The sequence below is a fragment of the Camelina sativa genome, chromosome 10 (genome assembly GCF_000633955.1).
Source record: "Camelina sativa cultivar DH55 chromosome 10, Cs, whole genome shotgun sequence".
NCBI classification, from domain to species: Eukaryota; Viridiplantae; Streptophyta; class Magnoliopsida; order Brassicales; family Brassicaceae; genus Camelina; species Camelina sativa.
The window spans coordinates 11,545,028-11,558,842 of NC_025694.1; the positions used below are offsets into that span (position 1 = coordinate 11,545,028).

Below are 13,815 nucleotides of genomic sequence, written 5' to 3' on the forward strand. Positions count from 1 at the left end.
CGTCTTGAAGTTCCAGTCTCTGTCAACAACCTATGAATTCGGATGGTGAGATACCAAAGATATTAAAACAAACTATTACGGTACAAGTCGTAGTAAGTAATAAAGCTTGACACTAAAACTATACATATTATTCTATATGTAGTGTGAAAGTAATACATCTTCTTAATAATCCTATTATTCGCTTTTGTGAATGTAAAAAAGAAAACAGATTTAGACATGTAACACTTTTTGTTATGTAATAGATTTCATAGACTATAAGTTCCAATCACCATTTTTTTTAATTGATTTACATTTCAAACTAGCAATTAAAAGTTCAAATCAACTAATTAAACAAACAGGATCTAATCGATGATATTTACAACTAGTATTATGTATATGATCAAAACAAACATCATGAACTTAAAAAAACCCTGATGAAAGAAATGGAAACAATTTTATTATGGCCGGGGGAGCCTCAACCCAATATAAAAAGCCCAATATTACTTTAATACAAAATATCTGTTATTCATATTTTTGGCCCAAAAAAAAAAAAGACAGAACAGTATGTATCATATAAGAACGGTGTCGTGTCGTAGTTAACCCTACGAGAGGAAAGTACATTTATTTTGGAGAAGAGAAAGAGACAGAGACAACGAGACAGAGAGAGAGAGAGAGAGGCTGTTCGGATTTTGGTAGAAACAATGGCGGTAGAAGACACTCTGAAGCCTGTTATTCACGAAGAAGCGAACCCTAATTCTATAGAGAATCCAATTGATCGATACCATGAGGAAGGTGACGATACCGAAGAAGGAGAGATCGTAGGCGGAGAAGGACACGGAGACGTTGACGAATCGAACAAATCCGCCGTTCCTCAATCGCATCCTTTGGAACACTCGTGGACGTTCTGGTTTGATAATCCTTCCGTGAAATCGAAACAGACCACTTGGGGTAGCTCTTTGCGATCCGTCTTCACGTTCTCTACTGTTGAAGAATTTTGGAGGTTAGGGCTTTTTGATTTTTTTTTTTCCCCGATTCAATCTCTGTTTCTTTTAGATGATTCTGCATCTGGGTTTTGTTTAGAATTCGATTTCTTGATGAAATTTATGGTCTTGATTGGTGTGGATTAGAAGATGACATTGAAGTCACTGTTCTTATTGTGTTACTGATGAAATTGCTTTGTTTGGTATTTTATTTTTTAGCTAAAACTTATGTTAGGGTTTAAATTAGGTAACTATGATCTTAATGGTTAATCTAAAGCATTAGTTAGATTTTGAAATTTTCACTTTTTGTTCACTTCTTTTTGCTTCAGCTGAACCTTGTATTGTTCTTGTGTTCAGTTTGGTTGTGGAACTGTTCACCTTGGGATTAGTAGCGCTTGTGTATCGTTCTTTGGGCTTCTTATTTTAAAAGGCAATTTTTGTTTTGCGTTGCAGTTTGTACAATAACATGCGGCACCCTAGCAAGTTAGCAACTGGAGCTGACTTCTACTGTTTCAAACACAATATCGAACCTAAGTGGGAGGATCCTATTTGTGCAAACGGAGGCAAATGGACTATGACATATCCTAAGGATAAGTCTGATAAGAGCTGGCTCTACACTGTACGGTTTCTGTTCTTGTTTTATTTTTGGATAGTAAATTATCACTTCCACTTCACTATCAGATCGAGTCTAACTGGGTTATTATTACATACTTGGTCTAGTTGCTTGCATTGATTGGAGAACAGTTCGATCATGGAGATGAAATCTGTGGAGCGGTTGTTAACATTAGAGCAAAGCAAGAAAGGATATCTATTTGGACCAAAAACGCTCCAAACGAAGCTGCTCAGGTAAATAGAGAAGACGATTTTTCTCATCAAACAGTCTCTCAGTGAAAATAAAAAAGACATGAAAATTCCATACTGCTTCAATGTTGCAGGTGAGCATTGGAAAACAATGGAAGGAGTTTCTTGACTACAACAACAGCATAGGTTTCATCATCCATGTAAGAAGAAGTGATCTTCTCCAAGAGCTAGTTCAAAAGTCGTTTCATCAGATCTCTCATTGTTTGCTTTCGTTTCTTTTTTTTCTTTTTCTCTTTTTCAGGAGGATGCGAAGAAGCTCGACAGGAACGCAAAGAACGCTTACACCGCTTGAAACGAAACAACCCTCTCAAGTCTTTGCATTGTTTCAGTTACAGTTTTGTATGTGAGAGATCTCTATTTTATATCTTTAAAACATAGACTTGTTGACCACTGTCTTTGCTCCTGAGTGTTGATTGTTCAGAAGCTCCAACATTTCATTTAGTATTGATATATTAGTATTGTCTTAACAAATTTATGTTGCCTTACTGCCCTTGTGTATATATAACCAGAGGCAAAATACTCTTATAAAAAACCCACCAATCTTATCGGTCCTCCAAACCAAAACTTCATAACATTGCATGTTTAGTTCCCCATATACCATTCATGTTTGGAGAGAGGTCATGTCTTTAACTAGTAACTTAGTGATCACCGGTTTCTATAAGGATTTTTTTAAGGATTTTTTAGAAAACATCATTTATAACTAATCAAAGATGTTGAATTCTAGAAAACTTTTTGAGACTTGAAAAGTCACATCCTCTTTTTAATTGATGCCAACACTTTTTCTAATGTAGGAACTAGGAAGTAATGTTGAGCAGTGTGAACTGATTAACTCGGTTATTGACGGTGGATCGGATCCGGTTACTTGGGAATAAGAGTGTCGGTAGGAGATCCAAATAACGAAGTATGTCAACTGTCTGATAAGGACCACTTGGGACGACAAGTTTCTTCGGCTAATAACATTAGATTACTACATTCAACAAATTAGTCTTTAAATTTATTATTATGCATTCTTTTTAACATATGGGTTTGCTCCATTTTTAATAATAGGAACAAAAGGTTTTGTCACCCATCTTCAAGTATTTGTATTTGTTCCAATAATGGTGAACCAGAATCTCAAATTTTATTTCAACACTAGATATTGTAATGTATGGTAAATCAAACTACCTAAAAGCTTTTAAAAACAAAATAAAGTATAAACTATACTTTATATACAAGCGCACACAAAAGGGTTTGAAGAAAAAAACATATGGATGCATGTGCACTTGTGCAGTCTCCAGATTAGATCTAAAACTATGACTATTGTAATAATATTGTTATAAGATCTTGCTGCGAAACTACACACATTTAATTCCAACAAATTTTCTAAGAAATATTTTTCAAATTGAATTAAATCAAACGCGCCTTCATCATCAAGTTAAATCAAATCTCAATTAGTGTCCTAGTACTAATTAGTGAAGACGAAGACCTTTATTTTAAGTGAGTTCTCTCTCTGTCTCGCACTCAAAAGCTTTATACTTTCTTACAAGCTCATCACTAAAAGAGAGCTTGAACCAGAGAGATCTGAGACAAAAGAACAAGACTTTAGAGTCTCTCAGCTACAACAAGATCTACATCGACCAGGTTAGAATCTCTCTCTCTACTGATAGCTCTGCTACTCATCTGTCTCAACGAGATCCGTTTCTGGGTTTTGGATTTCATTGCTAAAGTTATAGTCTTTAGATTACTTTATGTTAGAACTTGTCTTTTTTGAATCGATAAATCCTAGATTTCAATTGTTTAAGTATTGGTTTCGATTAAACTGAATTAGTTTATGTACTCTTTTGAACAGATCTTGATGTTTTTAGTTCAAAGTAGTGTGTTATACTAAGTATCTAAGTTTGTGATTTGTTCAAAAATGCTTCAGGAGATTTGAAAGAATCATGGGTTCTAAGCATAACCCACCAGGGAATAATAGATCGAGAAGTACACTATCTCTACTCGTTGTGGTTGGTTTATGCTGTTTCTTCTACCTTCTTGGAGCATGGCAAAAGAGTGGGTTTGGTAAAGGAGATAGCATAGCTATGGAGATCACAAAGCAAGCACAGTGCACTGATATCGTCACTGAGCTTGACTTTGAACCTCATCACAACACTGTGAAGATCCCTCAAAAAGCTGATCCGAAACCTGTTTCTTTCAAGCCGTGTGATGTGAAGCTAAAGGATTACACGCCTTGTCAAGAGCAGGACAGAGCCATGAAGTTCCCGAGAGAGAACATGATTTACAGAGAGAGACATTGTCCTCCTGATAATGAGAAACTGCGTTGTCTTATTCCAGCTCCTAAAGGGTATATGACTCCCTTCCCTTGGCCTAAAAGCAGAGATTACGTTCACTACGCTAATGCTCCTTTCAAGAGCTTGACTGTTGAAAAAGCTGGACAGAACTGGGTTCAGTTTCAAGGAAATGTCTTTAAATTCCCCGGTGGAGGAACTATGTTTCCTCAAGGTGCGGATGCGTATATAGAAGAGTTAGCTTCTGTTATCCCAATCAAAGATGGTTCTGTTAGAACCGCATTGGACACTGGATGTGGGGTAAGTTGGTTTCATTGATTTCTCTGGAGTTATGTTTTGATTTATATAGTAGAACCTTATTGATTCTAATGTTCCATCTCTAGGTTGCAAGCTGGGGTGCTTATATGCTTAAGAGGAATGTTTTGGCTATGTCGTTTGCCCCAAGGGATAACCACGAAGCACAAGTTCAGTTTGCGCTTGAGAGAGGTGTTCCAGCGATCATCGCTGTTCTTGGATCAATTCTTCTTCCTTACCCTGCAAGAGCCTTTGATATGGCTCAATGCTCTCGATGCTTGATACCATGGACCGCAAACGGTAATATCAACTGTCAAACTAGGCGCAAATTCACATTTCTTGCTCAATATATGTACTCATATTTGTGTCTTTGCTTCTTGATTGGTTGTACAGAGGGAACATACTTAATGGAAGTTGATAGAGTCTTGAGGCCTGGAGGTTACTGGGTCTTATCAGGTCCTCCAATCAACTGGAAGACATGGCACAAGACGTGGAACCGAACTAAAGCAGAACTCAACGCTGAGCAAAAGAAAATAGAGGACATCGCAGAGTCCTTATGCTGGGAGAAGAAGTATGAGAAGGGAGACATCGCAATTTTCAGAAAGAAAATAAACGATAGATCATGCGATAGATCAACACCAGTTAACACCTGCAAGAGAAAAGACACTGATGATGTTTGGTACAAGGAGATAGAAACTTGTGTAACACCATTCCCTAAAGTATCAAGCGAAGAAGAAGTTGCTGGAGGAAAGCTAATGAAGTTCCCGGAGAGACTATTCGCTGTGCCTCCAAGTATCTCTAAAGGTTTGATTAACGGCGTTGACGCAGAATCATACCAAGAAGACATCAATCTATGGAAGAAGCGAGTGACTGCGTACAAGAGAATCAACAGACTGATAGGTTCCACTAGATACCGTAATGTGATGGACATGAATGCTGGTCTTGGTGGATTCGCTGCTGCTCTTGAATCGCCTAAATCTTGGGTTATGAATGTGATTCCAACCATTAACAAGAACACATTAAGTGTTGTCTATGAGAGAGGTCTCATTGGTATCTACCATGACTGGTAAGAACATCTATACACACAACTCTTCATCTCTCTCCCTTCAATAGTTCTTTACATTGTTTTCCAATATCTTTCTCTATTTCAAATCTCTACAGGTGTGAAGGCTTTTCAACTTATCCAAGAACATATGATTTCATTCATGCTAGTGGTGTCTTCAGCTTGTATCAGCACAGGTAACAAAATTACAAACTCAACCTTAAACCCTAAAGCCATAAACTTTATGAGAATTAGTAACTCTCTTAAGTAAACCCTAAAGCTACAAACTTTATGAGAATTAGCAACCAAAGCATTGATCTAAACCCTAAAGCTAGAAACTTTAAGAGAGTTAGTGATTGAAAGGTCATGTTCTCTACATGGGTTCGTTAAGTAATGGGTCAGTTTCATTTTCGCAGCTGCAAACTTGAAGATATTCTTCTAGAAACTGATCGGATTTTACGGCCGGAAGGGATTGTGATATTCCGGGATGAGGTTGATGTTTTGAACGATGTGAGGAAGATCGCTGATGGAATGAGATGGGATACTAAATTGATGGATCACGAAGATGGTCCTCTCGTGCCGGAGAAGATTCTTGTCGCTGTTAAGCAGTATTGGGTCGCCGGCGACGATGGAAACAGTTCTCCGTCGTCGTCTTCTTCTTCTGAGAATAGTGAAGAAGAATAAAAACAAAACTCCTCAGGTATTGGATTTTACAATCTCTGTACTTTTACATATTTACCAGATTAACCACCAAGTTTTGTTCAAGTCAGTTAAACCCAAATTCTATCTTATGATTGAGTTGTTTTTGTTGTTGTTGTTGTATGATGTCAGGTGAAGGTTTACTAAGCTTGAAGTGTAGATCTATTTTACAACACCTGGAAAAAAAATTCTTATCAAAAGGAAGGAATCAGAATTTTTTCCATGGAAGAAAGGTGTCAAAAAGCTGTAATACAATATAGATGATGATCAAGACGAATATGTGCATTTGTGTTTTTATTTTTGTTCCCTAGTTTTTAATTTTATTTTTGGAGGAAAAAAAAGTTTAATAGTTCCATGTGTTTCGCAAGATAGTTTGAAGCGTTTTGGCAACCTTGGACGCTTGTTTATGATGTGACCTTGACATTTTTTTTTTATAATAATAGTCTTTTGTATTGAAGGAAAAAAACTATGATATAAATGGAAACTTTTATATAATTTTAAATTAGATAAAACTAGAAGTTTTGTAGAAAAATATCAATAATAGTTCAATGACATTAGTGTAGGGAAACTGATTCAAATGTCGGTCGGTTGATGTACGTAAATGGATATTACTGTTTTGGAACAAAGCTATAGTTGTCATGGGGCACCTTTTGTCTCGTGACTTGCATGTGTTTTAAACGAATATGTAACTCTAAAAACACAATCTAACTTTCAAAGTTAACACATGAAGCTTAAACAAAACGAATTAGTCCACACTAGGCTCCGGTCAAATAAAACTATGGGTTGTGAAATTGAGATCCCTAGCTACAAACAAAAAGAGGCAAATTATTACTAGGAATAACTTTTAGAAGGATAGGAAAATATAATGGCCATGGATGGAATAAAAGGACCAATAAATAGTAAAAATACAACTACCACTTTCGTCTTAGTGATGAGTCTGTAAAGGAAACTTTTTTTTTTGTTTCATTCAATTATTAGTTCCATACTCTCCCGTTTGAATCATACCTTTCTTATAAAAAGATACGTCATACGTGTACATCCATCCATACACACTTATTATTTCTTTGGCTTATTGTTCCGTGACAATAAAAACATGTGGCTTATTCTTCTAAGCCTAATCACACCAATTCATGATATATCTTAAAACTATCGAGTACAATTAATAGAGAAAATAGTCCTACCTAATTACCTTTGACAGTTAAAAAGAAACAATATGGTACACAACAGAAGAGAGGAGTCATGATTAATATTTATCAGCGAAGCATAAATTTATAGAGTAACATTAATAAGATACGTAATCATCTAAAAGAGTGCTTTTAGTATACAAGACACGTGAAATGAAAAAAAGCGTTTTCACGACCACGATCTTAAGATTATCTTGTGTCGGACTAATAATGAATGTTCAACAAGTACTACTAACTACTTTTAAATCTTAATCATAGTAACCTTTGAAATTTAGGAGCAATTATTTCAATCTCTTATAATCATATAATCAAACGCAAGATATTTCAAATTTGTTTCTTCCCCCACTTAGATATTAGAAAACGTATCTTTTCAGAAGTTAGAAAAAAAGTAATAAAAAGGAGAGTTGAAAATTGTGTGGCTAAAACTAAAAGAGAATAGTATTGGGACACCTAAAAAGTCAGAACTTCATTCAATTACATACATATATACAAACAGAAATATTGACAAATGTTACTTGTCTATTTCATGTGGAACATGAAAACATAAAGAGTACATAAATTATACATATACATATTCCTCATCAGTCCTTTTTTTTCTTCTCCAAATTGTGTTTAAAATGTATGAACCTACCGGTTTGAACTAATATCTTAGCCAAACTACATCTAAACAGAATTCGAAATAAAAATAGTAAAAACTGAATATTTCTTGTTTAGGTTAGAAACATGCTTGATTAATAGCCAAATTTTGAACCAAAATTAATCATATTAAATATAAATATAACTTAAAAGCTAATTAAACCGAAACCATTATGGTTCCAAACTAATCTCTTTATATTCAATTTTATTTTGATTTAAAACTTAAAAAAAAAAAGATTTGAACTGAAACAAATTAAAGTTTTGTATCGACGACTTCTATAGATATAAAGCAAAACAACATAATATATTTCTAGATATTTAGATTTTTGTTCGTATTTGAGATTTAATTTACAAAAACCACCATTTAAAAGTTGAGGCAAAACTGTGGGCTTTGCAATAACTGTGTGCCATTCATTACTTCTTACGTTTCTTTCATAGGTTCATATGAATGTTTTTGTTTTCTTTCTATTTTTGGTTCAATTAAATAATCTGTTACAACTTACTTCGATTGGTCCTTTATGTACAAGCTCGATCAATACAATGGTGAACATTATTTTTATTTATAACTTTCAAACAGATAGTTTTAAATAGTTTAATGACAATGTTATACATTGCTAGGTTTGTCTATATTGGATTTTTTTTTTGGGCAGGTACATTAAACTTCTAGAAATAAATAAATGATGATGAGATACCTTCTTTGTATGAAGAACAAAATATATAATCGTTGAGAAAAGAACAAAAATATTTACAGTAGTTAAGTATTAATTCTAATAATTTACCAAAGTATAATTTGTGTTTTGGCTGTTCAACTGATGTGAAATAAGCTTTGTTAGAAAGTATGTTACATTTAGTTGTCTTTTTAGACTTATAAATTATAAATCATCAAAGCCTAATTAATCAACAGAAAACTAACAATTGTTTTTACTTTCTAGTGTAGGTGTCGTTATTATCATCCCCTAAAACCAAAGATGAAAAACTATTGGCCTCCCCGTTCAGCCATTTTGGCACCCTTGTTGTACTGTTGTTATCACGAACAAAGTTTGTCGCCTAACTTGATATTCCGACACTAATCAGTCGTAAGCAATTTCAAATTAAACACTATCTTTATCGTTAATATTCAATAATTAAATTTATGTCATTCACTTGCAAATTGACTATTGACGACTTACTAAATGCTTACTATATATTTCTCGTCATCAATTATATATAGCTTGCATAACTTGGCTCTAATTTGGATTCACTCTGGATTTGATTGGTGACCACGTTTAAACAAGGCGGTTAGAAAACTATAAACAGTTGTAGAAAAGACGATTAAAAAGAAAACAGTTAAAAATAGCAAAGAGAAAAAATAGTACGGTTAAAAAGAGCGGTTGAATATTTACTTTGATTAGTAACATTGTAGTAGTTGAATAGTATGAATTATAATAATTAATAATAAAAAATAGTTTAGTTGGAAAATAAAAAATATGAAATAACAAATTATTATTTAATTCATTTATATGATTTATGAACATAGTAAATAGTAAAATGAAAAATGTTAAAATGCTAAAGAATTATTTTTTCATAATAATAATAGATTACAATAGTAAACTATCATAAATTATATAAAAATAATAGTTAAATAAATTCAATGTCATATAACTTTTTTTTCAAATATAACTTTTTAAAAAAAGTTCATGAAATTTTTATATGAACTATTTTTTTTGTTTCTAGATAAAAAATTATCAAATGCCAAAATAAAAACTTTGCATCTTTTATACATCAATATATCGCCAAAAGTTGGTTTCTCCAAGTGATTGAAAATCGTGTTTGCAACCACTAAATGTAAGCTTTAACCACTTTCTCCAAACTCTTTCTCCAACCAAGATTTCCAACCGTTTTCTCCAACTGCTTTATTGATTAGTGATTATTTGAGTGGTTCATTTGCAAACCATGTTAATAAATGACACAAATCAGAGCCTACATGTTTGTATTTATTATTCAACATTCAAAACTTGTAAAACATGATTTGTTGATGTACAAGTCTCCAACTTAAAAAAATTATTTCATTTGTCTACACAAATTTTAAGGTTTGATTAATACAAAGCGTGAATTATATATATTTAAAATGGTAAAATTACGGATATTTCTAACTTGGTATAAAATGAAGTGTTTTTCATTTTGCAATATGTTATTTATCACGAATATAGTGCATATATAACTTGTGATTGTTTTTTATATTGTTCTTTGTATGTAATTAAGCTATTTATTTTGACTGAAAAGGAAAAACAAAAAAAACAGGTGACCTCTAAATTTGCTCCCAAACGAAAAAATGCTCGAATAACGAAACTAATCATGTTGAAAGAAAAAAGAAAAACAATGATGGTCACGGACCACGGTGGAACGAACAAGCGAAAGTAATTAACTAATTATCATTCAAATGAGTAAAAAAATGGCCATGTATTAACGAATGTTTTCGCTATTTATCGCATTGGTGAACTTTTCGTAAAACATTTTACTATCAAAAATGAGTTGAAAAATCGCATTTGACAACCACCATTTGCATTTACTTCTTTTAAATACAATTGGATATGGACCATATGGTCAAACTTAAGTTTTGATTGCCGTTACAAAAAAAGCTCTGCAAGTTTCGATTGGTTGTTGTATATGCCTCACTATATAAGTTATAACAATCAATGTTATTTGTTTGATCTATAATCATTTAATTATACAAAACATTATAACCTAGCTTTTGCACAATATGAATTTATAGTTTAGTGCAAGTTGGAGACTATATATATATATATATATATATATATATATAGTAAGTAGGAGTTATTAGAAAGATGAAAATAAGATCATCTTTCAATTAATGAAAATAAGGAGTTTGGTTAAGTTCAATTGTTGCTTTGAAATTACACACACACATGTCATCATAAAAGTTGGGCAAGGAGTTTGAAAGATGGAACCTCTGCAGAAAGATTTCCCTACCTTTCATTCACAAACATAGAGTACCACCAAATAATTTGTTAAAAAAACAAAAAAAAAAGAGTACCACCAAATAAAAATCAAGAACTCTAACTTAGCAATATATATTCATAGGTTAATATCAAAAAGGTTTTGATATATTTCTTTCTTATCATCTTAGTTCGCTTTATTTTTATTTTTTGGTTTAAGTTTTCTATTTCTCACAATTTGAGTTTTTAAATTTCTCGTATCGTTTTAATTTGGTAAAACATGTATATAACTAAATTGGAACAAATCTGATTTTATTTACTTTTTGTAAATATATCTGTCTATTTATAATAAAAGTAGCTAATGTGGATATTTTCTTCTTTTTTTTTTTGTGAGAAGGAAATTAATCTTATACCATTATGTTAAATAAAATGTCAAGAACAAAAAAAAAAAACTAATTAATCCTTATCTCTTTTTTTTTTTTCCTCTTACCTCAATATTAACCTTTATCTTAGTGAGGTCTTCTATAATTCTATTCCCCTTTTATCTTGTGTAATAACCCAATGACAATAACAACACTAGTCACCAACTTATTATAAATCTTCTTCTTCATCTATTTTTCTCTCTCTTGAAGTCACCATATCCACCCAAAGGTTTTAACTTTTGAATGTGACTCAGGGACACAGAGAGGTAGAGAGAGAAATAGAGAGAGCTTGAGGAAGGAAGGGTTTAAGCAGATCTGCAAGAAACAAACACTCTCAGGTATGTTGAGAACTTCATAAGAAAAAAAATATGAAATTACCCATTTGATTTGACTTTATGGATTGTGAAAGTTTTTTTTTTTTTTCTTTTTCTTTGGGTTTTGAATTTTCCAAAGCTTTCTTTTGATCAAATTATATTGTTGGTTCATTGCATGTGATGTGAGCATGATCTCTTCTCTGGGTAACTCTGGATTTTCTAAGATCTTGTCCTTCTTTTGGATTTTATCGAAAGTGCAACTTTTGATTTGATCACTATTCTTTCTCTCTGGGTATTATTATATTACTCTTGTCTCTCAAATTCCCTAAATCCAAGGGATTTTTGCCTTTCTCCTTCATTAGTTTAGTTGTTGTCATTAGCCTTTTGGTTAAAAAGGTCATTAGTATGTGTTTTAAGTTAATTTAATCACTGCATGCACGAGTTACACAACACTAGGACTAGGACTAGGACTAGGAGTAATAATAAATTAATTAATACTTATATCATTCACTCTCTCTCTCTCAAATGATTCAAAAGCTTTGTTAGATTTTCCATTTCATGGTGATGGTGGTCCACTCTTTTTTATAAAATAAACAAAATCGAGTTCCTCATGAATTATTCTTATCTCATCAATAATACAATACACCTTTTTGAATATTTTACTTTTCTATATTTTTTTTTAATTTTATTCTATTCTTTTTTTTTAATTAATCAGAGTTCTTCAGACAGTGTGGAATCAAACCGGCGGCGACAGTGACGGCAGCGGAAAGCGGCGGTGTTGGCCGCGAAAACGATGCAAAACCAGCTATGTTCATTACCGCTAACGATTTATCTAAATGGGAAAATTTTCGTAAGGGACTTAAGGTTCTTCTTCTCCTCAACGGCGACGACGACGGAGATGGCTTCTCCGCCGCTGAGACTCGATCAAAGCTCGAGTCAACAGACTATATCGGTAATTAATTAGTCCACTAATTAATTTCTCTCTCCTATTAAACCTTTTTATTTCCTTGATTCTATAAATTACATTAATTTATTAATAATGGTTTAATGTATTAAAAAATAAATGCCAATTATGTGAGTGAGACAATTCTGCTTTACCTATCTTATTTACATGCCCCGTGACATTGTGCTTGCAGTTATGTTCTGAAGTTTTGTTAGTTTATTTTATTTATGAACTAACTACCCCGAAGACTGTTTAAGGGACTTCTATGTTTTTGTTTTTGTGTTAATTAAGACTATCAATCCAATTCTTGATTTTTTTGGAATTTTCTTGCAGTTACTACATTCACAGATGAAACCGAAGCTCTCTCTGCGGTTTTCAAGAACCCGGAGAGCTTCCACATTGCTATCGTCGAGGTGAATACGAACGCTGAGAAAGAAGGTTTCAAGTTTCTTGAGGCTGCCAAAGACGTTCTTCCTACTATAAGTATGTGAACCTTTTTTTTTTTTACAAGTATTCTTTGTAAGTTTCTATGAATCTTTACAATACGAACATCATAGTAACAATGTGGATTTTGTCTTTGTCTAATCAGTGATTTCAACCGATCATTGCATCACTACTACGATGAAATGCATAGCGGTAAGTGAAACGCCACTTGTCTTTGCATGCTTAAGTTTATATATATATATATATATATATATATAAATGATTGTTCTTTGATGACAATTGACAAGTGCTTTCCAGCTTGGTGCAGTTGAGTTCCTTCAAAAACCGCTCTCACCAGAGAAACTAAAGAACATTTGGCAGCATGTTGTTCATAAGGTTTCAGTTAGTTTTTGGCCCATCTTTACTTCCTTCGGTAATATAGCCATCATCTAAGAATGGTACATTCTTTATGTTGTTAGGCATTCAACGATGGTGGAAGTAAACCCGTGAAAGAATCCGTTGTCTCGATGCTTCATCTTGATACCAACATGACAATTGATGAGAAGGATCCAGCGCCATCAACCCCTCAACTGAAACAAGTTTCACGGTTAGGGGATTGCCAAGAAAACATAAACTGCTCGATGGAAAATGTAAATTCCTCGACCGAGAAAGATAACATGGAAGATCAAGACATCGGTGAATCAAAATCAGTCGACACTACAAACCGCATATTAGATGACAACAAAGTGGTTGTCAAAGAAGAGAGAGGAGACAGCGAAAAAGAAGAACAAGGCGAAACCGGAGATCTCGAAAGTGAGAGGACAGATTTGGTCAA

At 33.2% G+C, this 13,815-nt stretch overlaps 3 protein-coding genes across 4 annotated transcripts in view; all 3 read left to right on the forward strand.

The window, feature by feature from the left end:
* Nucleotides 590-2,305, forward strand: LOC104718519 (eukaryotic translation initiation factor 4E-1). Its single transcript, XM_010436282.1, has 5 exons — nucleotides 590-979; nucleotides 1,413-1,578; nucleotides 1,680-1,805; nucleotides 1,895-1,960; nucleotides 2,062-2,305. Exons 1-5 carry the CDS (start codon nucleotides 681-683, stop codon nucleotides 2,110-2,112), a joined length of 708 nt encoding a protein of 235 aa, XP_010434584.1. The 5' UTR covers nucleotides 590-680; the 3' UTR covers nucleotides 2,113-2,305.
* On the forward strand, nucleotides 3,163-6,579 carry LOC104718520 (probable methyltransferase PMT14). Of its 2 annotated transcripts, none has more exons than XM_019231202.1 (6): nucleotides 3,163-3,440; nucleotides 3,724-4,387; nucleotides 4,471-4,681; nucleotides 4,775-5,447; nucleotides 5,543-5,620; nucleotides 5,840-6,107. In XM_019231202.1, exons 2-6 carry the CDS (start codon nucleotides 3,740-3,742, stop codon nucleotides 6,105-6,107), a joined length of 1,878 nt encoding a protein of 625 aa, XP_019086747.1. In that variant the 5' UTR covers nucleotides 3,163-3,440; nucleotides 3,724-3,739. The 2 variants fall into 2 exon arrangements, with proteins under 2 accessions (XP_019086747.1, XP_019086748.1); XM_019231203.1 differs by lacking the exon at nucleotides 3,163-3,440 and adding an exon at nucleotides 6,255-6,579 and having other exon boundaries at nucleotides 3,740-4,387; nucleotides 5,840-6,123.
* LOC104723278 (two-component response regulator-like APRR2) overlaps nucleotides 11,428-13,815 on the forward strand; it is a 12,052-nt gene continuing 9,664 nt past the window's right edge. Inside the window, exons 1-6 of the mRNA XM_019231290.1 lie at nucleotides 11,428-11,638; nucleotides 12,330-12,566; nucleotides 12,891-13,040; nucleotides 13,147-13,193; nucleotides 13,299-13,376; nucleotides 13,460-13,810. Of these exons, the coding sequence (XP_019086835.1) occupies nucleotides 12,422-12,566; nucleotides 12,891-13,040; nucleotides 13,147-13,193; nucleotides 13,299-13,376; nucleotides 13,460-13,810 (771 nt within the window). The 5' untranslated portion in view covers nucleotides 11,428-11,638; nucleotides 12,330-12,421. The remainder of the gene's footprint in view (nucleotides 11,639-12,329; nucleotides 12,567-12,890; nucleotides 13,041-13,146; nucleotides 13,194-13,298; nucleotides 13,377-13,459; nucleotides 13,811-13,815) is intronic.